This window comes from Chiloscyllium punctatum, chromosome 4 (assembly GCF_047496795.1).
Source record: "Chiloscyllium punctatum isolate Juve2018m chromosome 4, sChiPun1.3, whole genome shotgun sequence".
Classification (NCBI taxonomy): Eukaryota; Metazoa; Chordata; class Chondrichthyes; order Orectolobiformes; family Hemiscylliidae; genus Chiloscyllium; species Chiloscyllium punctatum.
Genome location: NC_092742.1, coordinates 20,880,997 through 20,906,560, shown reverse-complemented (window position 1 = coordinate 20,906,560; position 25,564 = coordinate 20,880,997). Strand labels below are relative to the sequence as shown.

General features: G+C 43.1%; 1 protein-coding gene across 2 annotated transcripts in view; it reads left to right on the top strand.

The window, feature by feature from the left end:
- LOC140476119 (latent-transforming growth factor beta-binding protein 2-like) overlaps positions 1–25,564 on the top strand; it is a 469,839-nt gene that overhangs the window by 286,407 nt on the left and 157,868 nt on the right. For both annotated transcript variants that reach the window (XM_072568220.1, XM_072568221.1), the window contains exon 15: positions 114–212. In XM_072568220.1, coding sequence (XP_072424321.1) covers positions 114–212 — 99 coding nt within the window. The remainder of the gene's footprint in view (positions 1–113; positions 213–25,564) is intronic.

Sequence of the window (25,564 nt, the reverse complement as noted above, 5' to 3'; positions counted from 1 at the left end):
GCCATAGGTCACACTGTTCGGGCTTTTGTAAGATTCCACCCTTAGTTTTAATCCCATTTTTTGACATTGGGACAGAATAGTTTATGAACTGATGGTTGGTTCTTGTCCTACAGTGGAAGTACTAGTGAAGACAAGTCCACCTACTCTGGTGCAAATTGTTCCTGAACCTACCCCAAGACAGGTGGCTTCAGTATTTGCAACAGAAATTTCAGGTAAGTCCCCATTCTATAGCTTACAATTTTGAATGCAATACATTTTGTCACTAGCATATCCAAAGACATTGAAATTGTTAAAAGTAGCAGCAGATTTTGAATTTCAGGTTAATAGCTTGAACTGAAAAGAACTTGTATATGAATATTTTTCATGTTAAGAAATATGGTTGTGTAAATTTGCTGGAGAAATTATGTAAGAATGGTTGGCAAGTCTTTGTTTCATGCACTTAAAAATAATTCTTACTAGCTGTGGCAGCTGAAAATTATTCCTTGAAAATCATCCAGCATCACCCAATAAATTCAAAATAATGAGCATGTCTTATACAATAATGCAAGAATACAAATTGAACTGGCACACAAAGCAACCCATTTCATTTCTTGTTGGTGCTGGTACCTTATTGTAGATCAGGCAGCATTTAGAGATAAGGGGCTGGATTTGTGTGCTTTCAGTGGAGGTAAGGATTGGCATTGGATATATGATGGACAGACTGTTTACCCACCCACCCTTTATCCCACGATATAGGGGAAGGGATTACCAGAAGTGGTAGAGTCTCCAATTATGTAAATAATAACAAGATGTGCAGGTTTGGTGGATTGGACATGCTCAGTTGCCTGTAGTGTCCAGGAATGTGCAAGCTGGGTGGATTTGCCATGGGAAGTACAGAGTTACGGGGATAGGAAAGGGGTGGATCTGGGCAGGATGCTCTTTGGAAGGTCGATGCAGACATGATGGGCTGAATGGCCTGCTTCCACATTGTAAGGATTCTATGATTGTAACACGTGTTGCTGGACCCATATTAATCATAATATCATGAGCATGGTCAGTCTATTTTTAAAAGGTGTTTGAAAGGGGAGAGATGAAGAGGAATGCTGCTTTGCACATCAAAACCACGCCATTATATGATGGTATATCCTCTTCCTTTTCCTCGTCGGGACGTTAAAACCCACAACTCCACTCCATCATCACCTCTTCCAGGCCTTCTCCACCCAATGTCCCCCCTCCAACGTACCTAGTTCAGAGATTCCATTGCTGCTGTTCTTGGGTTGGTTAGCTCAGTTGGCTGGACAGCTTGTTTGCAATGCAACGTGACGCCAGTAGCAAGGGCTTCGATTCCCATATCAGTTGAGGTGACCATTCCTTCTCAAACTCTCCCCTCAACTAAGGCATGGTGACCCTCAGGTTAAACCACCACTACTCATTTCTCTAGTCCTATGGTCCAGTAACATTATGGTGACTTTACCTTTACCCTCTTCTTGGGCTTGGGTGCAGTCCTGACCACATCCACTTTGGTAGAACCAAGAAGCAAAGGGGCAATTCTGCACTTCATTTGAGGGAATAAATTGGACAAGTAGAAAGGCATAGAAGGCACTGTACAAAATGCACACTCTTCCATTCCTTCAATGTCCATGGCTTTTAAAGTGCTGTTAGTAAGTATAATTCTTGTTGCAATTATTTTTATAGAGAAATGCAACTTTCAAAAATGATATCGAACAATGTCGTAGAAACGAAGCTGAAATTCTCCTAATTGTCAGAGTCTGGCATTGAACTAAAATAATTTTTTTTACATTCAGTAATATATAATCTTCCAGCGAAAGTTCAGATACAGTTTTATTCCTGGTTTAATTTGGCATCAGCTCAACACTGAAGTTAAACAAGTAGGAAATCAGCATCCAAAACTCCCATGTGCAATTTTTGAACTCTTGTAAGTAAACCAAAAGGAAATTGATAACTGTTCAATTCCTTATATATGCCTGCGCAAAGCAATTAATTGCAAATAGTTTTCATTTGAACTTTTACATAGTGAGGTCTTTCTGAGGATAAATTCACAAATTAGACTTTGTGCATTTTCTGTGGTATATTCCTTCAAGACCTAAGGATTCAAGAAGTCTATCTTCTGAGAAATGAGACCAGTAAAGTGTGTGCATGAGGATAAACGATTTTAACACAGGAGCCTCATCTCAACTATAAAATGCATTTTAAAAATGTGAATAGACACTAAATATCTTGTTAAAAAGATGTACCATCTGTGTCAAGGATGATTGAGTCTCAATAAATGACCATCAATGTCTACGCTGTCTCACTTCAGTAGTAAAAGTATATTATTACCTAATGCTAGTGTAAATGGAATGTGTTGTGAACAACCAATTTGGCAGCAAAAATTGTCCCTGTGTTTGCACAGATAGCGCCTGTTTTGCAACATTGCCATGAAAGCCCTTCTCATCATGCACCATTCTCTGCAGTGAAACGCCACCTACAGGTGCAGTGTCCAGCAGCGTTTCTTATTATTTATTCATTATTCATTGATGGGTTGGGTCAACATTTACAGTCAAGCCTCAATAGCCCCTTGTTCTGAATGGCTTGGTAAGGCCATTTCTGAAGCCAGTCAATAGTCAGCTATGTTGGAGTTACACTTAGGCCAGACCAAGTATCGACAGCAGATTCCCTTCCTTGAAGGGTGTTAGTGAACCAAATAAAGCCTGGGCAATGCAACTGCTGGCAATGGACTGTTGCTTGTTTGTTGGATCTACGACGAGTGACGTTTTGGCCAGGGCAAAGAGAGTGGCTGGATGGGGGCAGCTCTGGAAGCACACTGTGTAAGACACAAACCGAGAAAGGTGAATTGGCGGACCCCTACTTGCACGTAGCCTGTCCTGAGTCATCTTGGAGATGAGGCAGATTTGGACTGGATGGCACACTTGAGACAGAATGTCTGATGAACCTGCTGGGGCACATAGCAACCTTTTTGCAATCAGAAAAGGAGGCAGGTTCATTTGAGGACTTCAAGTGGAGCTCGTTGGACTACTATATGAAAAGGAAGAATGTGCAGGGTTTTGGAGAGAAAGCATTAGGTGAGCTGCTCTTTCAGAGAGCTGGCACAGACCCTTTGAACCAAATGACCTCCTTCTGTATCGTGATAGTTCTGTGATTAATCTGGGCAATGATGAAAAGGACCAGGATGTTACCAAGACTGAAGGCTTGAGTTACAATGAGAGGCTGGATAGGTTGGGACTTGTGTCCCTGGAGCGACAGAGGCTGCAGTTTATAAAATCATGAAAGGTCTTTTTTTCCTAGGGTAGGAGAGACCAAAAACTTGAGGACATGGCTTTAAGTTGAGAGGGGAAAGATTTAAAAGGGACCCAAGGGGTAAATGTTTCACAAAGAGGGTGGTGTGTGTATGGAACAAGCTACTGGAAGAAGTGGTGGGGGGTGGTACAGCATTTAAAAGATATTTAGGCCAGGTACATGGATAGGAAAAGTTTAGAGGGATATGAGCCAAACGCAGGAAAATGGGACTGGTTCAGTTTAGGAAGTTTGTTTGGCATGGACGAGTTGGGCCAAAGAACCCTTTCTGTGCTGTATGACAATGACTGTATAATTTGTTTCCCTCCTTTTGCATTCCCTCATTCCCTGAACTCACTCAACTGTGATTACTATCTCTATATTTCCATGGCTGGTCTTTAAGTATCAGCAGTGTTTTCTGCCCAACAGCTGGCCAGCCTATTACTGGGCAGACTGCCAGAATGTGACAAAGTGTTATAATGTGGTCTGACTGTTAAGTTTTGACAGGATTTCAGAATCGGGAGAAATTGAGGACTGCAGAGACTTGAGATCAGAGTCAAGAATGTGGTGCTGGAAAAGCACAGCAAGACAGGCAGCATCCGAGGAGCAGGAGAATCAATTTTGAGCATAAGCCCTTCATCAGGAATGAGTTTGTGGGCCAAGGGGGCTGAGAGATAAATGGGAGGAGGATGGGGCTGGGGAGAAGGTAGCTGGGAATGCGTTAGGTAGATCAGTCCCTACAGTGTGGAAGCAGGCAATTTGGCCTATTGAGTCCACACCAACCTAGTGAACCTTGTCTGGACTGCCTTCGATGCCAATGTCTTTCCTTTGATCAGGAGAACAAAATGGTCCACAGTATTCGAGGTATGAATTAACTCGTGCTTTGTATTGTTTCAGCAAGATTCCCCAAGTTTTATACTCCATTTCCTTTGAAATAAAGGCCAATGTGTACTTTTCCTTCCCTGTTACCTAATGATCGCTCCTGCTAGTGTTTTGTGATTTATTGAGGGGGACTCCAAATCCCTGTGTCCTTCTCAATTCAAATAATGTTTGAGTGCCTTATTCTTCCTGCCAAAATGTGTAAGCTCACATTTTCCCATGTTGTATTCCATCTGCCAAGTTTTGCCCACTCACTTAACCTGTCTATATCCCTTCGTAGATTCTTTATACTATCCTCCCACTTGCCTTCCGTACTATTTTTGTCTCATCCACAAGCTTGTCAATGTTCCCTTCCCCTCATCCAAGTTATAATATATACTGAAATAATTCAGCACAGTGGCTCAGTGGTTAGCACTGCTGTCTCACAAGGCCAGAGACCCGTGTTCAGTTCCCACTTCAGGCAACTGTCTGTGTGGAGTTTGCATGTTCTCCCTGTGTCTGCGTGGGTTTCCTCCGGGTACTCCGGTTTCCTCCCACAGTCCAAAGATGTGCAGGTCAGGTGAATTGGCCATGCTCAGTTCCCCATAGTGTTAGGTGCATTAGTCAGAGATGAATGTAGTCGAATGGGTCTGGGTGGGTTGCTCTTTGGAGGGTCGGTGTGGACTTGTTGGGCCGAAGGGCCTGTTTCCACACTGTAGCGAATCTAATCTGTCTAAATAATTCTGGCCCCAGCATTGTCCCTGTGGCACTTCTCTAGTTATACGTCACCATCCTGAAAGTGCACCCTTATACAACTCTCCATATTAAGTTAGTTAGCTAATTCTCTATCCACACTAATATCCTCCCCCATTACCATAGACTCTTATAAAGTCATAGAGTATGCAGCAAGAAACAGAAACTTCAGTCCAACTCGTTCATGCCAGGGGCAACATGGTGGCTGAGTAGTTAGCACTGCTGCCTAACACCGCCAGGGACCTGGGTTCAACTGGACATCGGGTGGCTGCCTGCATGGAACTTGCACATTCTTCTTGTGTCCACATGGTTTTCCTCTGGGTGCTCTGGTTCTCTCCCACAATCCAAAGATGTGCAGTTTCAGTGGATTGGTCATGCTAAGTTTCCCATAGTGTCCAGGGATGTCTAGTTAGGTAGATTAGCCCATGGGAAGTCCAGGGTTACAGAGATGAGGTAGGGGAGTCAGTCTGGGTCGTATGCTCTTCAGAGGGTCAGTGCACACCCGATGGGCTGAATGTCCTATTCCACATTGTCGGGATTATATGGTTCTATACAGATCAAGTTTCCCAAGCTAAACTTGACCCATTTGTCTGAGTTTGGCCCATATCCCCCTAAACCTTTCCTATTCACGTCCGTGTCCAAATGTCTTTTAAATGTTGTAATTGTACCTGCATCTACCACTTCCTCTGGCAGTTCATTCCACAAAGCACCCTCTTTGTGAAAAAGTTACCCACAGCTCTTTTTCCTCTCACCTTAAAATTATGTACCCCAGTTTTGAACTCCCCAACCCTGGGGAGAAGACCTTTGTTTTTCACCTTATCTAAGTCCCTCAGGATTTTATAAACCTCTAAGGTCACCTGTCAAACTCCTACGCCCTAGTGAAAAAATATCCCAGCTTATCCCTGTAACTCAAACCCTCCAGTCCTGATAACACCCTTGTAAATCTTTTCTGCACCCTCTCCAATTTAATAATATCCATCTTATAGCAGGGAAACCAGAATTGTACAGAGTACTCCAAAAGTGGCCTCACCAACATCCTGTACAGCCACAACACGATGTCTCAAAGCCTGTACTCAATGTTCTGACCAATGAAGGCAAGTGTAAAAATGCTGCTGCCTTGGTCACAGTAGGTACCCTGGCCCTTATCCCCTAATAACTAGACTTATAAGCCACTGAACCCTCAAGCACAGCCAGCACTAGAATATGCTCCAGGTTTCAGGCTGTAACAGTCTTGGCAGCTGCCAGGCTAGTGTGCACACACTTCCAGGTTGTGGTAACCATAAGTATTGATCAGCTGCACTTAAACAGAATGAAGCCCGTTCTTGCTGATGAATCCTGCAGCATTGTTGATATGGCTCATGCATCTGGGCGGATCCAGGTATATTCCCGAATCTTACTGCTTGAGCTACAGCTCTGAGCTCGCCATGGGGAATCAAAGTCAACCAGTGTGATCTTGCACAGATGGCATCGGTCTCTGTTGTGATGTATTTTGTAGCTGCTTGGCCGTGAAATCCTACACCTGTCAGTCCCTGGAAGGTGCCAGTCACATGAAGGTCCAGAGCGACTGTCACCTTCACAGCCACCAGGATGGACTCCCAGCACTGCCACACTCCTATAAGCTTATAAGAACCTTGTAACTATTGGACAAATGTAGGGGCCACATCTCCTCCTGGGTCCACATATCTGCCTCAGCTGCAGTCACAGCCTCCTCTTCCTGCTCAAAGACCAAATTTGAATGATCAAATTTGAATGACCAAATCTGAGGGATATGACTACCTCTGGGAGAAAGGTGTCCACAACTTTACTCCTCCATGATGTCGCACACGGTCTACAAATTAATCTCCAGCTCTTTGGCTCTGATTCAGATTACCTTGAGTTACAAATATTTTCTAAATGTGTGCTCATTCGGGGTCACCTTGGTATCCAGTTGTTCCTGCATGCTGCAGCAACAACACATCACCGATCTTGCTACTGCCATTGCATTTTATTTAATTTATTAATTACATTGTTATCACTGTTATTCACATTCACATGTGAACAATACCCCACTTTTTACACGTTATTGTAATTTTTTTTAACAAGATCAAGATTGATCTTATATTTAAATAGCTATTTTTAAGAAAGAAATAAAGACTGGTGACCTAAACACAATTGTTTTAAGTATTAGCAATACTCACCAACCCTACTCATTCATTAGATACTTTCCCGGCACCCCGTGTCATTGTTGTGGTTCATGACGTCACTGGTCTCACTGTAGGGAGACTTTTTAATTGACATCTTTTATCCTCTCCCACGCACCTTTTGCTCAAAATTTATTCCTTTGAGCCACAGGAATAGAATGAATCTCAATCACTTCCCAGATACCTATCAATTAACTAGCTTATCCTGTTACAGAGTAATCATCAATTCCTAGAAGCTGAAAAGGCTTAGGCAAAAGCACCCAAACACCTTTTTCTCATCTTCCACTTAGCTCCCTGAAGCACTCAACCTGAACACGCCTTTATAAGTCCCACTTGCTTGAACAGTATTCAACCTGTCAGTTTTAGCACTGAGACACTATCAACCTTGAACTCTATTTCAAGCAATTTGAAGGACAAATACCTGACAAGATCAGGTTGTAGGTTTGCTCACTGAGCTGGAAGGTTTGTTTTCAGACGTTTCATCACCATGCTCGGTAACATCATCAGTGAGCCTCCGGTGAAGCCCTGGTGTTCTGTCCCGCTGTATTTATTCCACCTTCACTGGAGCCTCACTGATGATGTTACCTAGCGTGGTGATGAAACATCTGAAACCAAACCTTCCAGCTCAGTGAGCAAACTTACAACCCAAATCTCAACCTGAGCTACAAATCTTCTCAAAATAAAAATCACCTGACAAGATCTCAAAAGCAGCCTTCAAGAAATTTCCTCCAAATACCTCCAGAATTAGAGGAACAAATATGCAGGGAGATTGGGGAGACTGGCAGGAGCACTAGGGTTGTCATAGCAGGGGATTTTAATTTTCCTAACATAGACTGGGAGTGCCAGAGCATTAAAGGCTTAGATGGGGTGGAATTTGTTAAGTGTGTTCAGGAAAGTTTTCTCGAACAGGGCAAAACTCGACCTACGCTTGGGAAATTGGACAGGTGACTAAAGTAACAGTGGGGAGCACTTTGGGACCAGTGACCATAGTTCTATTCATTTTAAAATAGTTATGGACAGGGACAAAACTGGTAGACATGTTGAAGTTGCAAACTGGGGCAAGGTGGATTTTAATGGAATTAGACAGGGGCTTGCAGGGGTTGATTGGAAAAGTCTGTTTGCAGGCAAAGGGACTTCTTGCATGTGGGAGGCCTTTCAAAAGTGAGATAATTAGAGTTCATGGTCTATATGTTCCTGTGAGGATGGAGGGCAAGGTTGGCAGAAATAGGGAACCCTGGATGACAAGAGAAATTGAGGCCCTGAGCAGAAAAAAGGAGGGATAGCTCAGGTACAGGCAGCTGGGATCTAGGTAATCCTTGGAGTTATATTGGGGATATAGGAGTTTACTAAGAAGGAAATCAGGAAAGTGAAAAGGGAGCATGAGATAGCCTTGGCTGAGAAAATTAGGGTGAATCCAAATAGGTTGCTTAAGTAGAATAAAGGTAAAAGAGCAACTAGAGAGAGAATAGGATTCCCCAAGGTGTAAAATGAACATGTATGTGTAGAATCACAGGAGGTGGGTGAGGTCCTCAATGAACATTTACCATATTAGAATGTAAGAAGGTGGATAAATCTCCCTGTCCTGACCAGATATATCTAGGAACCCTGCAAGAATCTAGAGAAGAAATTGTGGGGGCCCTGGCTGATAACTTTGCATCATCGTTAGCCACAGGTGAAGTCCCAGAGGATTGGCGGGTAGTGAATGTTGTGCCTTAGTTCAAGAAGGGCTGCAAAGAGAATCCTGGGAATTATAGACCAGTAAGGTTTACATTTATGGTAAGTAAGTTACTTGAGAAAATTCTGAGGGATAAGATATACATGCATTTGGAAAGGTAGGGTTTGATTAGGAGTAGTCAGCATGGCTTTGTGCGTGGGAGATCATCTCTCACAAATTTGTTACAGTTCTTTGATGAAGTGAACAGGAAGTTTGATGAAGAGGGTTGTAGACTTAGTCTATATGGATTTCAGTGAGGCCTTTGATAAGGTTCCACATGATAGGCTGCTCTGGAATCTGGGGAGCTGGCAAATTGGATCCACAATTGACTCGATGGTCGGAAGCAGAGGGTAATAGTGGAAGGATATTCGTAGGACTAGAGGCCTGTGATTAATGGTGTCCCTCAGTGGTCGGTGCTGGGCTCATTGCTGTTTGTTATCTATATCAATGATATGGATGAGAATGTACAAGGCATGATTGCAGATGACATTAAAATAGGCAGTATCATGGACAGTGAGGAAGATTATCAGAAAGTGCAGCAGGACCTTGATCAGCAGGGGAAGTGGGCCGAGAAATGGCAAATGAAGTTTAATATAGAGAAGTGTGAGGTCTTGCATTTTGGAACATCAAATCAAGGTAGAAGTTCCATGGTGAATGGGAGGACCTTAAGGAATATAATGGAACAGAGGGACCTTGGAGTTCAGGTGCATGGTTCTCTGAAAGTGGATTCACAGGTAGACAGGGCAGTGTAGAAGGCAGACTCGCCTTCATCAGTCAGAAAACTGAGTTTAGAAGTTGGGAAGTTATGTTGTAGTTGTACAGAATGTTGGTGAGGCCGCACTTGGAATATTGTGTTCAGTTTTGGTCACCTTACTATAAGAAGGATGTTATAAAACTAGCAAACGTGCAGAAGAAATTTATAAGAATGTTACCAGGACTCAAAGGTCTGAGCTATAGGGAGAAGTTGGACAAGCTAGGACTTTTTTTCTTTACAGCATAAGAGAATGAGGGGAATCTTATAAAAGTGTATAAGATCATGAGAAGCATGTACAGGTTTTTTTTCCCCAGGGTTGGGGAAATTGCAGACTAGAGGGCATCAGTTTATGGTGAGAGGGGAAAGAATAAGTGGGAGCCTGAGGGGCAACCTTAATACACAGAGGATGGTATACATATGGAATGAGCTGCCAGTGGAAGTGGTTGAGGCAGGTACATTGACAACACTTAAAAGACATTTGGACAAATACATTGATAGAAATGGTTTAGAAGGATATGGGCCAAGTACAAGGAAATGGGGTTAGCGTGGATGGACATTTTGGTCAGCATGGACCCGTTTGGGCCAAAGGATCTGTCTCCATGCTGTATGACTCTTATGACTCTATACCTCGGTCTGAGTTCAATACCGGCTGACAGGATGAAGTCTTCTTATGTCTAGTGGTTATGGTTGCTATAATGAAGACTTTCAATGCTTTTTGTTTATAGAAAAGCAATTAACTTTAGCAACTTTGTAATTAACCATCTCTGAATGTCGCAAGGATGGGAATTGATAATATCACATAGGTATATCAGTGATTATGGTTCTGAATTAAAGCTACATTCTCCTTCTAAGGCAGGTTATACCTGACTGAAAGTAAGATAATGGGTCTGAAAAAAATAGCAGCTCTTGATGGATATGAAACCTATTTTGGGCTAAAGTACTGAGACGGTCACATGGAAAGGGTAAAGTTTGCCGTCGATGTCCACTGTAGCTATGTCACAGCATGCTTGGAATCAGAAAACATTTTTAATGAGACAAAAGGCAGTCTGGTCAGGAACGCTTGTCAAAAAGAGAAAAACAATAAAAAGTACAAAAAGATGAGGTCACCAGTTAGAGAGCAGGTTGAAGGAAGCCCCTGTTGAGAAATGGCGCTGTGGTGTCTGCAGTGGCTAGCTCTCGGTCCAACATTTCATTTTCTGGAAAGAAAACAATGCAGTTGATTATATGAAGAAAGGCGCAATGTTTAAAGTTGATGCAGATCAGATCTAATTTTTTTTTCTCTTTGGCAACTCATTATTCTTTGTTGAAACTTTCAAGATCCCTTCCTATTTATAATTACATCCTTAAGGTCATCTTACATTCATAGAGATGTACAGCACAGAAACAGACCCTTCAGTCCAATTTGTCCAGACATTCTACATTAAGCTAGTCCCTTTTGCCAGCATTTGGCCCATATCCCTCTAAACCTTTCCGATTCATATATCCATCCAGATGCCTCTTAAATGTTGGTGTTCTCCCAGCCTCCTCCCCCTACTTTGGCATTTCGTTTTATACCAGCGCCACACTCTGCATGAAAAAGTTGATCCTTAGGTCAATTTTATATCTTTCCCCTCTCAGCTTAAACCTATGCCCTCAAGTTTTGGACTCCCATACCCTCGGTAAAAGGCCATGTCTGTTTACCCTATTCATGCCCCTCATAATATTGTAAACTTCTTAAGGTCAACCCTCAGCCTCCGACACGCCAGGGAAAACAGCCCCACTCTATTCAGCCTTCCTCTATAGCTCAAATCCTCCAATCCTGATAAATCCTTGTAAATCTTTTCTAAGTAACAGTACCTTTCCAATAAGAGTTCAATATTATTGGTTGACTGCTGAAAATGGCAAATGAACCTGTAAATGAGGGTACCATACCATTGTTGGCCTTCATATTCCCACTCCCATTATGAACTAAAATGCCCATTCATGGCCCAGTTGAGACCCTCAAGTGGGCATTTAATATGCAAAGCCTTATCCAATTACTGCCCAACTTTAAGAGATGGTAGGGGAAGTTTCCATTCAGTGTACGTTTAAGCTTGTATATCATGGAATCTCTGCAGTGCAAAAAGTGGCTATGTCACCCATCAATTTGCACCAAGTGTCCAAAGGGCATCCTACTCAGACCCAGTCCTCATACTCTATCCCCGTTATCCCACTGTTACCATTGGCTAATCCACCTAGGCTGAGCAACCCTGGCCACTATGGGGCAAATTAGCACAGCCAATCCACCTAACCTGTATATCTTCAGACTGTGGGAGGGAACTGGAACACCTGGAGGAAACCCACTCGACCTGACAGCACTAACAATCTTGAGGAACTGCAGACAAGAGGTGGTATCCCTCTAAGTGTACTTCAGCTCAAACAGAATTTCATATTCGTTCCGGGGGTTTCAAACTGCCCTCCAAACCCTGAGCTGCTTCGGGGTGATTCCCTCACTGTCTTTCCAGGTGGTGCAGAGGGTGTTTCCAGCACAGGCTTTTGTTGCAAATCCTCCACTTCTTTACTTTAACCTTCCACCCAGACACACCTTGACACTCTCTTTTGCTGCCTAGTGAGGGGCTCTCTGAGGAGGAGTCCACCTTCTTTCCATTAGAGACCTGGAGTGGAGGCTGTTGTATGTGACCATCCTGTACAATCAGAGGCTACAGTTCAGGACTCTCAGGCCATCGGCACTGTCTGTAGCACCGTAGAATGCAGGGACCACAAATTTACATTGGTCACAGTGGATTGCACCCATGTTTTGAGTAATTCTCTTGAACTTGAACTCGTGGAATGTCCAAACTCCTGATCTTTGGACACAGGCAAGTAGGAGCAACTCCTCATAGGTCTACTCGACGGACTGACTTAAGCAGCCATTAATAAGCCCAGTCAATGGTCCATAAAGGGGTCATACTCCCTGACTGCCCGCCACTCTTTCAAAGGTGTGCCACTCCTGGGTGTGCTTAGACATGAACACATGGTGTTGAACAGCACAGTCAAAGATTTTGGAAGCTTTTGGGCACAGTGGGGCTGTGAGCATTATTTCTCCCTCCAGCAAAATTTTATTTGGAGCACCCCGATCCCCCTCCCTCAGTTTTGTTTCCGTGACCATTCCCTAATGGACTGCATTAAATTCAGTTCAATTTTGCTCAAGTGCAGACAGAAAGCAGCTTTCAGCAGAGTTAGAAAATGGACAGTATTGAAATTGCTAGTCTCACCCAGAAGGAGGAAGATAACTTGCCTTAAAAACAAAATATTTCACAATCACATGCTCTAGGTTTGGACAGAGTAGAGGAAGCTTTTTTTATGTGTTGTGTATGCGTTATACTATGCTTAACATGAAATAGTTTAAGAACTATTAAGAACAAAATTAAGAACAAAAAAAAACAGGAAAGTAACATCCTAAATTGTCATTCCTGCTAAGTGTGAGGAAGTTAATTCACACCAAAATATCAATTATGTAAAGGTGACTTGGAATTTCAGTAAGGTGCTCATCTTAAATATCATAATGTGCATTCTAAAATGTTTAATTTGGCCAGATTGAAAGGAAAATAGCAACGGGTGAGTTTAACGACAGTGCATAATCAAGAATTCTTACTTGTGGATCAGAATGTTTGATTTGGAGTGTCACATCTAAAGGACTGCTTAAGAAGTGACAGCTTACATTTGATAAGTTCATTAAATATACAGGAAACGTTCACACTCAGCTATTCCCAGTGCCTTGGGGTTGAAGTGTTCCGAGGCAGAAGGTGAGGCGTTCTTCCTCCAGGCGTCTGGTGGTGAGGGAGCGGCGGTGAAGGAGGCCCAGGACCTCCATGTCCTCGGCAGAGTGGGAGGGGGAGCTGAAATGTTGGGCCACGGGGCGGTTTGGTTGATTGGTGCGGGTGTCTCGGAGATGTTCCCTAAAGCGCTCTGCGAGGAGGTGCCCAGTCTCCCCAATGTAGAGGAGACCACATCGGGAGCGGTAAAGACTCTGCAATGCCTCCTTTCATTCCCTTCCCTAATCAACCTTACTCTTCTTTTCACCACCCCTTTGTTATTCAAATGCCTATAAAAGGCACTGGGATTCCCCTTTCTTTTGGTCACCAGCCTTTCCTCAGAATCCATCTTTATTTCTCCAGTCTGCTTTCTCCCCTTCCTTCTGAACCTTTTATATTTTTCTTGGTTTTCTATTGTATTTTCTACCTGACAGCTGTCGTAAGTGCACTTTATCTTCTTTCATTTCTATTTTGTTTCATTTCTATCTTCTTTTGCACTCAGGGAGCTCTAGATTTATTTGTCCTACTATTGTCTTTTACTTTGAATGTAGGTAAAAACAAGGACTCAGATGCTGGAAACCAGATTCTAGATTAGAGTGATGCTGGAAAAGTGCAGCAGTTCAGGCAGCATCCGAGGATCAGGAAAATCGAGCAGGAATATTCCTGATGAAGGGCTTTTGCCCGAAACATCCATTTTCCTGCTCCTCAGCTACTGCCTGAACTGCCGTGCTTTTCCAGCACCACTCTAATCTAGAATTTTACTTTGAATATGCCCATAGCATTTTATTTGTGAGAATAGCCCATTTGGTCAGTTACAGTTATTCTCTGGGATTATCGTCTGAGTTCTGATTGATATTGCGTCACTTTAATGTGATTTCAAACTGTCGCAGTCTGCTTGGAAGTTTGGCAGTCTCAGCTGCACATTTTGTCCCCTTAAAAAAAATGGACAGGGTCTCTTTCCTTTCTCAGTTTCCATCTTCAACTGCCTTTTTCAATGAGGATCTTGCTCACAAAATGTCTGTTTTGAAACAATGCATCACAACCTGATTGAGAGATTGCCTGAGCAAAAGGAGACAGGGAGTAGGGATAATGGTCAGGATGTGACTAGTTGAATCTCACACAGATTTGTGTTGGAACCTCAACTGTGCATTGTATTCATTGGTGACTTAGATGATGGGATTAAAAAGTCCTATATTCAAAACACCAAAATTAGCAGCACTGCAATCAGAGTAGATAGGGGCTTAAAATTGCCAAGAAATATTGAAGAATTATGTGAATGGGTAAAGCTGTGGCAAATGTGTTTCACTGTAGGTGAGGGGGAGTTCATCGACTTTGGGACTTTAAAAGGATACAACAGATTACTTTCTAAATGGTGATTAGGTTGAACCAATAAAAGACCAAAAAGATTTCTAGGTACACAGATCATCAAAACGCCATGAACAGACTTAGAGAAAAGAAAACTGACCATTTCATTTCTATGGGCGGCACAGTGGTTAGCACTGCTGCCGCACAGCACCAGAGACCCAGGTTCAATTCCCGCCTCAGGCGACTCTCTGTGTGGAGTTTGCACGTTCTCCCCGTGTCTGTGTGGGTTTCCTCCCACAATCCAAGAATGTGCAGGTTAGGTGAATTGGCCGTGCTAAATTGCCCATAGTGTTAGGTGAAGGGGTAAATATAGAGGAATGGGTCTGGGTGGGTTGGGGGTTGGTGTGGACTTGTTGGGCCTGCTTCCACACTGTAAGTAATCTAATCTTAAAAAAAAAGAAAGTTTCATGCAATGCTGCACTTTATAGTCAAGGACTGAATTCCAGTAGTACAACACATTTTTGCTGTTCTTAAGACACATTCTTAGTAAAGTGTTAGTGAATACTAATCTGTTAAAATATCAGAATAATTAGTCAGTGTCAGCTGGTAATTGAATATCAGGACTTGATTGCCTCTTCAACAACCACGATCTCTGGTGAACTTTCTCTGTCGCCCTATCACTGTCAGACCAATTCAACACCAATCAACATTGATCAACATTGTCATGCCTTTTTGCTTCAATACCAGACCATTCTGTGTGTTTACCCACTTAACCACTGACCTTTGGAAGTCAACACTTCTGAGCTTTAAAATAATAATTTATTTCATGTAAAAGACTAAAAGGGTCAAAAGGAGAAAGTGAGGACTGCAGATGCTGGAGATCAGAGCTGAAAATGTGTTGCTGGAAAAGCGCAGCAGGTCAGGCAGCATCCAAGGAGCAGGAGAATCGACGTTTCGGGCATGAGCCCTTCTTCAGGAATGAGGAAAGTGTGTCTAGCAGGCTAAGATAAAAGGTAGGGAGGAGGGACTTGGGGGAGGGGTGTTGGAAATGCGATAGGTGGAAGGAGGTTAAGGTGAGGGTGATAGGCCGGAGTGGGGGTGGGGGCGGAGAGGTCAGGAAGAAGATTGCAGGTTAGGAGCTGAGCTCGAGGGTTGGGACTGAGACAAGGTGGAGGGGAGGGGAAATGAGGAAACTGGAGAAATCTGAGTTCATCCCTTGTGGTTGGAGGGTTCCTAGGCGGAAGATGAGGCGCTCTTCCTCCAGCCGTCGTGTTGCTATGGTCTGGCGATGGAGGAGTCCAAGGACCTGCATGTCCTTGATGGAGTGGGAGGGGGAATTGAAGTGTTGTGCCACGGGGTGGTTGGGTTGGTTGGTGCGGGTGTCCCAGAGGTGTTCTCTGAAACGTTCTGCAAGTAGGTGGCCTGTCTCCCCAATATAGAGGAGGCCACATCAGGTGCAGCGGATGCAATAGATGATGTGTGTGGAGGTGCAGGTGAATTTGTGGCGGATATGGAAGGATCCCTTGGGGCCTTGGAGGGAAGTAAGGGGGGAGGTGTGGGCGCAAGTTTTGCATTTCTTGCAGTTGCAGGGGAAGGTGCCAGGAGTGGAGGTTGGGTTGGTGGGTGGTGTGGACTTGACGAGGGAGTCACGGAGGGAGTGGTCTTTTCGGAAGACTGATAGGGGAGGGGAGGGAAATATATCCCTGGTGGTGGGGTCCGTTTGGAGGTGGCAGAAATGACGACGGATCATCCGATATATATGGAGGTTGGTGGGGTGGTAGGTGAGGATCAGTGGGGTTCTGTCCTGGTGGCGATTGGAGGGGCGGGACTCAAGGGCGGAGGAGCGGGAAGTGGAGGAGATGCAGTGGAGAGCATCGTCGATCACGTCTGGGGGTCATTGTGGTCTTTGAAGAAGGAGGCTATCTGGGTTGTACGGTATTGGAACTGGTCCTCCTGGGAGCAGATGCGGCGGAAACAAAGGAATTGGGAATATGGGATGGCGTTTATACAGGGGGCAGGGTGGGAGGAGGTGTTGTCTAGGTAGCTGTGGGAGTCAGTCGGTTTATAGTAAATGTCCGTGTTGATTCGGTTGTCCGAGATAGAAATGGAAAGGTCTAGGAAGGAGAAGGAGGAGTCTGAGATGGTCCAGGTAAATTTGAGGTCAGGGTGGAAGGTGTTGGTAAAGTGGATGAACTGTTCAACCTCCTCGTGGAGCACGAGGCAGCGCCGATACAGTCATCGATGTAGCGGAGGAAAAGGTGGGGGGTGGTGCCAGTGTAGCTGCGGAAGATGGACTGTTCCACACATCCTACGAAGAGGCAGGCAGAGCTGGGGTCCATGCGGGTGCCCATGGCTACTCCTTTGGTTTGGAGGAAGTGGGAGAATTGGAAAGAGAAGTTGTTAAGGGTGAGGACCAGTACAGTCAGTCGAAGGAGGGTGTCGGTGGAAGGGTACTGGTTGGTACGGCGGGAAAGGAAGAAGCGGAGGGATTTGAGTCCTTCATGATGGGGGATGGAGGTGTACAGGGACTGGAAGTCCATGGTGAAGATACCTTGTTAAAATGAAAGACAGACAGGAGTATAGTAACAAAAATATAAGTAGTTCTTCTATAACGCGATGGTTGTGCAACCCGGTGTTATAGAAAAACAATGCTTTCGAAACAACGCTGAAAGTGTTGGCAATGCAACCATGTTACAGCCAACATTTTAAAAGTTCACGTTTTAGAAATAGTGTCCCAATTTGTCAGTTGCGTTATATCGAATTTGTGTTCACAAAACTCGCATTTCCACAAAACAACCTGTAGACCATATAGCCCTGTGAAACTGTTCTACAACAGTGAGAAATCACAACCTTAACTTAAGTATCTTTTGCATCTTTTCCATCAATACCTTGAGCAACGTTGTCATTCAACATTCATATTGATAAGTAAACAAGAAGCCAACTCGCTCTTGCTGTACAAGCCAGGAGATAAACCTGCTCATATTTCTTTTAAAGGAAGGGTAAGTATAGTTGCCTGAAAGTTTCAAAGCAGGAAGTCCAGGTGTGGAAAATGGCTGATCTTAGCAACTGAAGTTCCTTCCCAATGATGGCCCAAATTTGACCCAGTTTCCAACCAAGCTGGCAAGAAGAAGCTGCCCTTTATTAGACCTCTTGTTAGACCAGCTCCATTTTCTGACAAGTCTAACCTGTCCGAGCAATTGTCACTGTTCCCTTTCTCAAGCTTCCATCTCAAATTGCTGATGGAATCCTGATGATATCATTGTAATCCAAACTGTATGTTTAAGGAAGGATCCCACTGTCTCCTCCAGCTGCACCATTTAACTGCTCAAAGGAGTTGGTCAACATAGAAACCCTACAGCGTGGAAGCAGGCCATCAGCCCATCGAGTCCACACTGACCCTCGGAATAGCATCCTACTCAGACCCATCCCCTCATAACCCTGCATTTCCCATGAGTAATCCTCCTAACCTACTCAATCCTTGACACATTGGGGAAATTTACCACGGCCAATCCACCTAACATGCTCAGGTTTGGACTGTGGTAGGAGACCCGTGTGGTCGCGGGGAGAATGTGCAAACTCAGCACAGACAATCACCCGAGGGTGGAATCAAATCCAGGTCCCTGGTGCTGTGAGGTAGCAGTGCTAACCACTGAGCCACCCATGTAATTGGAAAGCGATATGAAGACTGCAGTAAAAAAGGATCAAGGAGCTGCCCTCATTTTGACTGCTTTACCCTTGGTATTAAAATGAAAATCTAGGTGAAGAATTGCATTGTACAAGATGAATGACCAGTCATGGAGTTAAACCCTGGAATGTAATCATCATTCTAAGAAAGAAAGATGAAACTGAAGTTAATTATCACAGTTCTCTTCAAAACCTCTCCCAATGTCCCCCTACTTTCCCCAATACCCTGCACTGTGATCCATCCTATCCCCAGAAACGTCCTCCACATTTCCCATCGTTACCCCTCTACCCTGGAAGCCTGAGCAGAGAGGGGATGTTTGGAGTGCAGTTGGGGAGTTGCTGCTGAATTCTGGAATTGCCAGAATTGGCTAGTGTCCCTGGATACGCCAGACATAATTTCCTATACTGTCACTGCAGAGGGTTCTCAAGACTGCGTTGTTAAGTATATTCAAGGCTAAAGCAGTAAAGTGTAAACGATTAAGTGAATCAAGGGTTATTGGGAAAAGGCAGGAAAGTGGACTAGCCATGATCTCATTAAATGACTAAGCCATGTAGAATTGGGAACTGTAGATGCTGGAGATTAAAGTCAAGATTAGAGTGGTGCTGGAAAAGCACAGCAGGTAAGGCAGCATCCGAGGAGCAGGAAAAGCAACGTTTCGGGCAAAAGCTATTCTAAGCCAGCCTGCTCTAAGTCCATTTCCACCAATAAAGGACATGTCAGATTTGAAATTTGCAACCCATTTGTCACAGTTGCTATGGGGCGGCAGAGTTGCTCAGTGGTTAGCAGTGCTGCCTCACAGTGCCAGGGACCCCACTCTAGGGTATCTGTCTGTATGGAGTTTGCACATCATCTGCATGGGTTTCCTCCAGATGTTCTGGTTTCCTCTCACAATCCAAAGATGTGCAGGTTAGGTGGATTGGCCATGCTAAATGACCCAGAGATATGCAGGCGAGGTGAATTAGCCCTGGGAAATGCAGGGTTACAGGATAGGAGGTCGGTCTGGATAGGATGTTCTTCAGAGAGTCAGTGTGGACTTGATGGGTCAAATGACCTGCTTTGTAAGGATTCTCTAATTTGAACACCTCTCTCTATCAATTTTGTCAGTTTTCTAAAAGAAGTTCCCACTGTAATACACTTTTGGGTTAAATATTATTCAAGATAAAACTATTAGAGTAAAAAAGGATTACATTGACATGTGCCTTAAATCATCAGAACAAATCAAACTTAGATTCAGCTGGGATATATCCATTTGCTTTTGGTAAGTTTTGCTATGAGCAATTTGACTGCTGTGTTTGCTGACATAATCAGCATTGGCGTTTAAAAAATGGTTCTTGTCTTCAAAGCACAACCTATGTCATATGGTTTTACATTACAGTCTGATGCATGCATTTGTGTTTTATGGGGCAGGTAGCAGCAGGGAGTTGTCTCAGACCATTTATAGAAAGCTAATTTAATCATGTTGATTACCAGCTGCTTCAGCACAGGGAGCACAAAGTTGGCATTTAAAAAAGAAAATACCATAAAAGTAGACAGAACAGAGTTTGGATTGTGCTATTCAGATTGTCTTATCTTGGTAGAGTTGCCAAATCAATATGGAACCAAATTAGCTCTCACTGAGGAATCTGGAATTTCCAGTGTCTGATTTTTATCTCACAAACATGATAGAATTAACATATGCTTCATGTGTATACCTTAAGTAACAAGCTTGGATTTAAAGTCAGTGCAGCAGGGATCTGATGAAGTAATACAGAACATGTCTGAGTAAGCCATCTGTGTTGTTTTTGCTGTTAAATAGGCTGCTACTTTAACATTTTATTACTTTCTTTAAGCAACGTTTTGCTCATGTTTAGAATGGTAACTGCAGCTGCAATATGTGTTATTATATAGTCTGAAAGGTGAGGCCCAAATTTTATTAGACAAGAGAGAGATAGTATTAACCTTTTCTTGGCTAACTAATCTATTCTACCCAGCATTTTAAGAGATAATAATCTAAGAATGAGCAGAAAAAGAAAGTGACTCACCCATAGAATCATAGAGTCATAGAGATGTACAGCATGGAAACAGACCCTTTGGTCCAACCCGTCCATGTCGACCAGATATCCCACCCAATTTAGCCCTACCTGCCATCACCCGGCCCATATCCCTCAAAACCCTTCCTTAAATATTTTTATTCTTTTCTGAAAAATTAATAATATCAGGTGTTCACTGACTGAAAATGATACTAAAATAAGAGGGCAGTCAAATCAAAGGAAAGAAGAATGTAGAAAAGGAATTGTGCCAATGATAGATGAATAAACTAGGTACTACATATTGGGTAGAAAATGGATGTTATAATAATGGCATGATTTTAGAGAGGCTGAATAGGCTGGGGGTATTTTCAATGGAGCGTAGGAGGCTGAGGGGTGACTCTTAGAGACTTTTATAAATTCATGAGGGGCATGGATAGGGTGAACAGTCAAAGTCTTTTTCGAGGGTGGGGTAAGTCCAAATCTAGAGGGCATAGGTTTAAGATGAGAGGGGAAAGATTTAAAAGGGACTGAAGGGGCACCTTTTTCATGCAGAGGGTGGTGTGTACATGGAGGAGCTGCCAGAGGAAGTGGTGGAGGCTGGTAGAATTACATTTAAAAGGCACCTGGATGGGTATATGAATAAGAAAGATTTAGAGGGATGTAGGCCAAAGGATAGAAAATGGGACTAGGTTTATTTCGGATATCTGGTCAGCATGGACAAATTGGACCGAAGGGTCTGATTCTGTGCTGTACATCTCTATGACTCTAAGCAAAGTAAAAAGTAATTGGGGAATGACAATACCAAAAAAGGCAATAAGCATTGGAACTATGAAACAGGAAAAATAATCAAGTAATAAAAATCAGAACAGAAGGAAGACTGTTAGAAGGGGTAGGTTTACCTGATTAGTGGGTAGAGGTTGCCTGTATGGAGCAGTGCAGAACATACCCATAAAGAGTGAGAAGCTAGGAGCAAGAGTAGGCAATTCAACTTCTCAAAGTGCTCTGCTGTTTAATACAATTATGGCTGATCTCATCCATGTCTCAACTCCACTTTCCAATCGGCTTTCCATAACCCTTCAACTTCTTAAAAATCTATCTTCTCATTAAATTTATTCAGTATCCTGGTGTTCATTGTAGTCTGGGTACAGATTCACGACCCTTTTAAAAGAAATAATTCCTCCTCATCTCTGTTTTAATACAGGAAGCCCTAATTCTAAAACTATGACCTGTCACCCTAAATTATCCCACAAAGGGAAACGTCCATATGGGAGGTGTAATAACTAGTGTAGGGAATGTTAGCGCAGGACAGGGAACCAATTATTCCAAGTTGGAAGCATATTTCCAGAGGATAAAATTAGAGGAGATAAATGAAAAGAAAGAAAAGTGGCAATATGAATTAAAGATACCAGTGCAATACAAAACAAGCTGGTGCTATGAGGAGTTTATTACAGGCAACTGAACAACCGAAATGGTATGGAGGAAGAACTGGATCAACAAAGAAGAGGAAATTGCACTTAATGGGGAATCTTATAGAAACAAATAAAATTACGAAGGGAATAAATAAGATAGAAGCAAGGTGGTTGTTTCCACTGGCAGGTGAAATTAGAACTAGGGGGCATAGCCTCAAAGGGGAAGCAGATTTAGGACTGAATTGAGGAGGAACCTCTTCACCCAAGGGATTGTGAATTGGTGCATTTCCGTGCCCGTGAAGCAGTTGACACTACCCCACTGAATGTTTTTAAGGCAAAGATAGATTTTTGAACAGTAAAGGAATTACGGGTTATGGTGCGTAGACGGGTAAGTGGAGCTGAGTGCACAAAAGGATCAGCCACGATCTTATTGAATGGTGGAACAGGCTTGAGGGGCCAGATGGCCTACTCCTGCTCCTAGTTCTTGTGTTCTTATGCATTGTAATGGATGACGTCAAAAATTGATAGACTACAATTACAATTTGTGACAAAGAAAGAGGAGATTTTCTCTTCAGGAATAGATCAGACTGACTGTTTTTGCTTTTAGTCTCAGAGTAGCTCCTTTTGCCTGACCTGCAAGATGGGAATAAAACTGGGTGTGCAGTTTGGAGTGGACAGCGCCTCTTTAGTATTGTGCCGAGATTTCCTTGCCTTCTTTGAAGGGGTTGTGCTGAGCTTTCACCTGTGCATATGTCTGTTGTCTAATGTGGGAGCTGGGGCCAATACTAGACTCCAACCTTACTTCATCAAAATACTGCTTACAGAACAGTTCAGCACAGGGTCACCTAGTGAAGATTGGGCATGTTGGTTGAGGTCCAAGCCCCTGTAGACAACTCAGCTGGGCCAAAGAAAGAAAACTGAAAGGATTATGAGAGGATCTTACAGGAGAAAAATGATGCTTTATAAGGAAAAACTTTTAAATTGTGAAACTAGTGTCACCTCAGTGAAAGACGTAAGGATGATTTTAACAAACATTTCATTGAAATTAGAAAATATTCCTGAATAATTGCTTGTATCTGAACGTAGATTGATACAAAGATAGACTATCGAATGATTCAATATATTGTTGGCAAACTTTCTCAGAAGTTACATCAGGATTAAGGGATCAGTTTTAAATTTCATAGATGGCAAGCTTTACAAAATTTTAGGACAAACATGTTGTTGCAAAATCTTTGAAAATTAGATGGCTGTTCCATAAATAAGGGACCTCTTGTATTTTATTCGAAAAAAGCTTGCTATTGGACCAGGAGATATTTTTTATAAAACACGGAGTGGAATTTCTCTCCCCTGAAGTTAGCGAGAAGGGAAATAATTCAGCAAGTTGACTTGAGCAAGATACTTGTTCCCTTCAAGAAAAGTTACAAAAGTTTAGAACTAAATGGATCCAAGGAAATGGAGGGAAAATGAGAACTGACTGTTGAGTTGTCTGATTGCCCATGGTCATCATGAATGATGGAACAGGTTCAAAGGACCAAGTAGCTTACTCCTGTCCTCATTTTCCATGTTTATATTTCTTGCTACCTCACCAGTTATGTTCTGGATGGCAAGGTCCTTCAGGACATTCTTGACCCACCAACAATTAAAGACTTTAAGTCATAAATTAATATCACTCTGCTCATCAACTCCCAGTCACTCCACTTCCCAGTTTGCAGGAAAGATGGCTATTTTCTTTACCTGCTTGCTGCACTGGACGGTAGGGGAGATGGGCACCATTTGTTGCAGCCTGGGTGGCAATTGGAGGCACTGATGGTGGAGCAAGGAGGTGACCTGTGAAAGCCACAACCCTGCCCTTTGCCTTTGATCATGGACTCACTGAAGTGTTTGGACACAGAAGGAGAATATTTGGCCCATCATGCCTGCACAGGCTCATCTGGCACCCAGACTTCCCTGTCCCTTTGATTGTTCACCCCACAACCAGAAAGAAAAGAAACAGTTACCTTCTCACAGCTGAGTTGTCCAAAGATTAGGTCCATCCTGTAGTCTTTAGGACCTCGTGCACATTATCTGATTGGCCACCAGTTTTTGGTGACTTGGGAAAGCGCATGATTGGGTGTGTTAATTTGCCAATGGGGTGATGTAAGATTTATTATCTAAAACGAGCACTCTGCACTTTGACTGAAATTTGATATTGGCACACCAATAGAATTTTTCATTTCATTCATGTGACGTGAGTGTCAGTGGCTGGGGCAGCTTTGAATGCTGATCCCTAATTGCCCTTGAGAAGATGGTACTGAGCTGTTGCCTTGAATGACAGCCATTCATGTGCTGTAGATAGACCCACAGTAAAAATTATACCTTTTAATATGATCTGTGGAATCAAAACAAGCAAAACTGTTCATAATAATCATAACTATTTTGTTATGTAATTCCTTTCACAGAATTAAAAAATGCTCCATAAGAACATAATAAAGCAAAGTATGGCAACTGGCTGCAAAAGTAGATATTGAGCTGGATTTTCATTGAGTCAGAAAGACACGATTGATCTTTAAAAATAACCCACTGGACCTGAATTCAGCAGTCCTGGCAATGTCATATGTGCATTATGAGGTATTCCTGAGAATCCAAGATGTCCACTAGATTAGATTAGATTACTTTACTTACAGTGTGGAAACAGGCCCTTCGGCCCAACAAGTCCACACCGTCCCGCCAAAGCGTAACCCACCCATACCCCTACATCTACATCTACCCCTTACCTAACACTACGGGCAATTTAGCATGACCAATTCACCTGACCTGCACATCTTTGGACTGTGGGAGGAAACCGGAGCACCCGGAGGAAACCCACGCAGACACTGGGAGAACGTGCAAACTCCACACAGTCAGTCGCCAGAGGCGGGAATTGAACCCGGGTCTCTGGCACTGTGAGGCAGCAGTGCTAACCACTGTGCCACCATGCCGCCCAAATAACTACTTTTAAGCAAGTGCAGTGACAAAATATTCTTGCTTCATTGACAGCTTTGGTTTGTTTAGATCAACTTTGTCACTGGCTCAGTGTTAATTTACAAAAGATAAAGAAATGCCAGATGCTTATAGTTTCTGATATTGGTTCATTAAACATTTGGTTTATTGATAATCTTCTAGAGCTGTGCAACAGTATTTCTTTTTAGGAAAGTTATGGATGGTTGGGCTTTTATGTACTTCCATGCCAAATTTACTGCACAGTTTGATAATTCTGCATAGAATACATAAGTTGGCATTGAGGGTATGTGGGGGTCATTGAGGGGTAGGAGAGAAGTGGGTTGACCTAGAGGGTCTGAAGGGTGTCTGGGGTTATTTGGGGTGAATGTGAGAGTGGGGTGATATGGAGGGTAGTCAGGATCAATGAGGGGAGCGGTGCATGAATTGGCAGGAGTTGAGCTGGGAAATTTCCTGATGTGAGCTTCCTAATTCTCCAGCCCATTATAGCCTGGCCCACCTGATGCAGCATGCAGGAGGCGAATATCTGACCCTATAGTACAACACTTCAGCATTAACAACACTCCCCAGAATCTGTCATCAGCGTGTTCTCCAAGGCTTCTTGTACATCCTGTATGATGTAACGTATTTTGCACGCCAATGATAAAATTTGATATATTACATGTGGTAACGAAGTAATTGCAACAGTAATAACTGTTACAAATAACTTTGTAGAGAATTGTTTTGTCATCTCTAGATTTATATCTGGGAACATATTTGGCATAAATTGCTCTGTTGAATATTACTCGTGCTAACTAAATACATTTGAAAATCATCACTCCAGGTTACACCTATTTGAATATAAAACTCTACATCACTCTCCAGATCAAAATTGG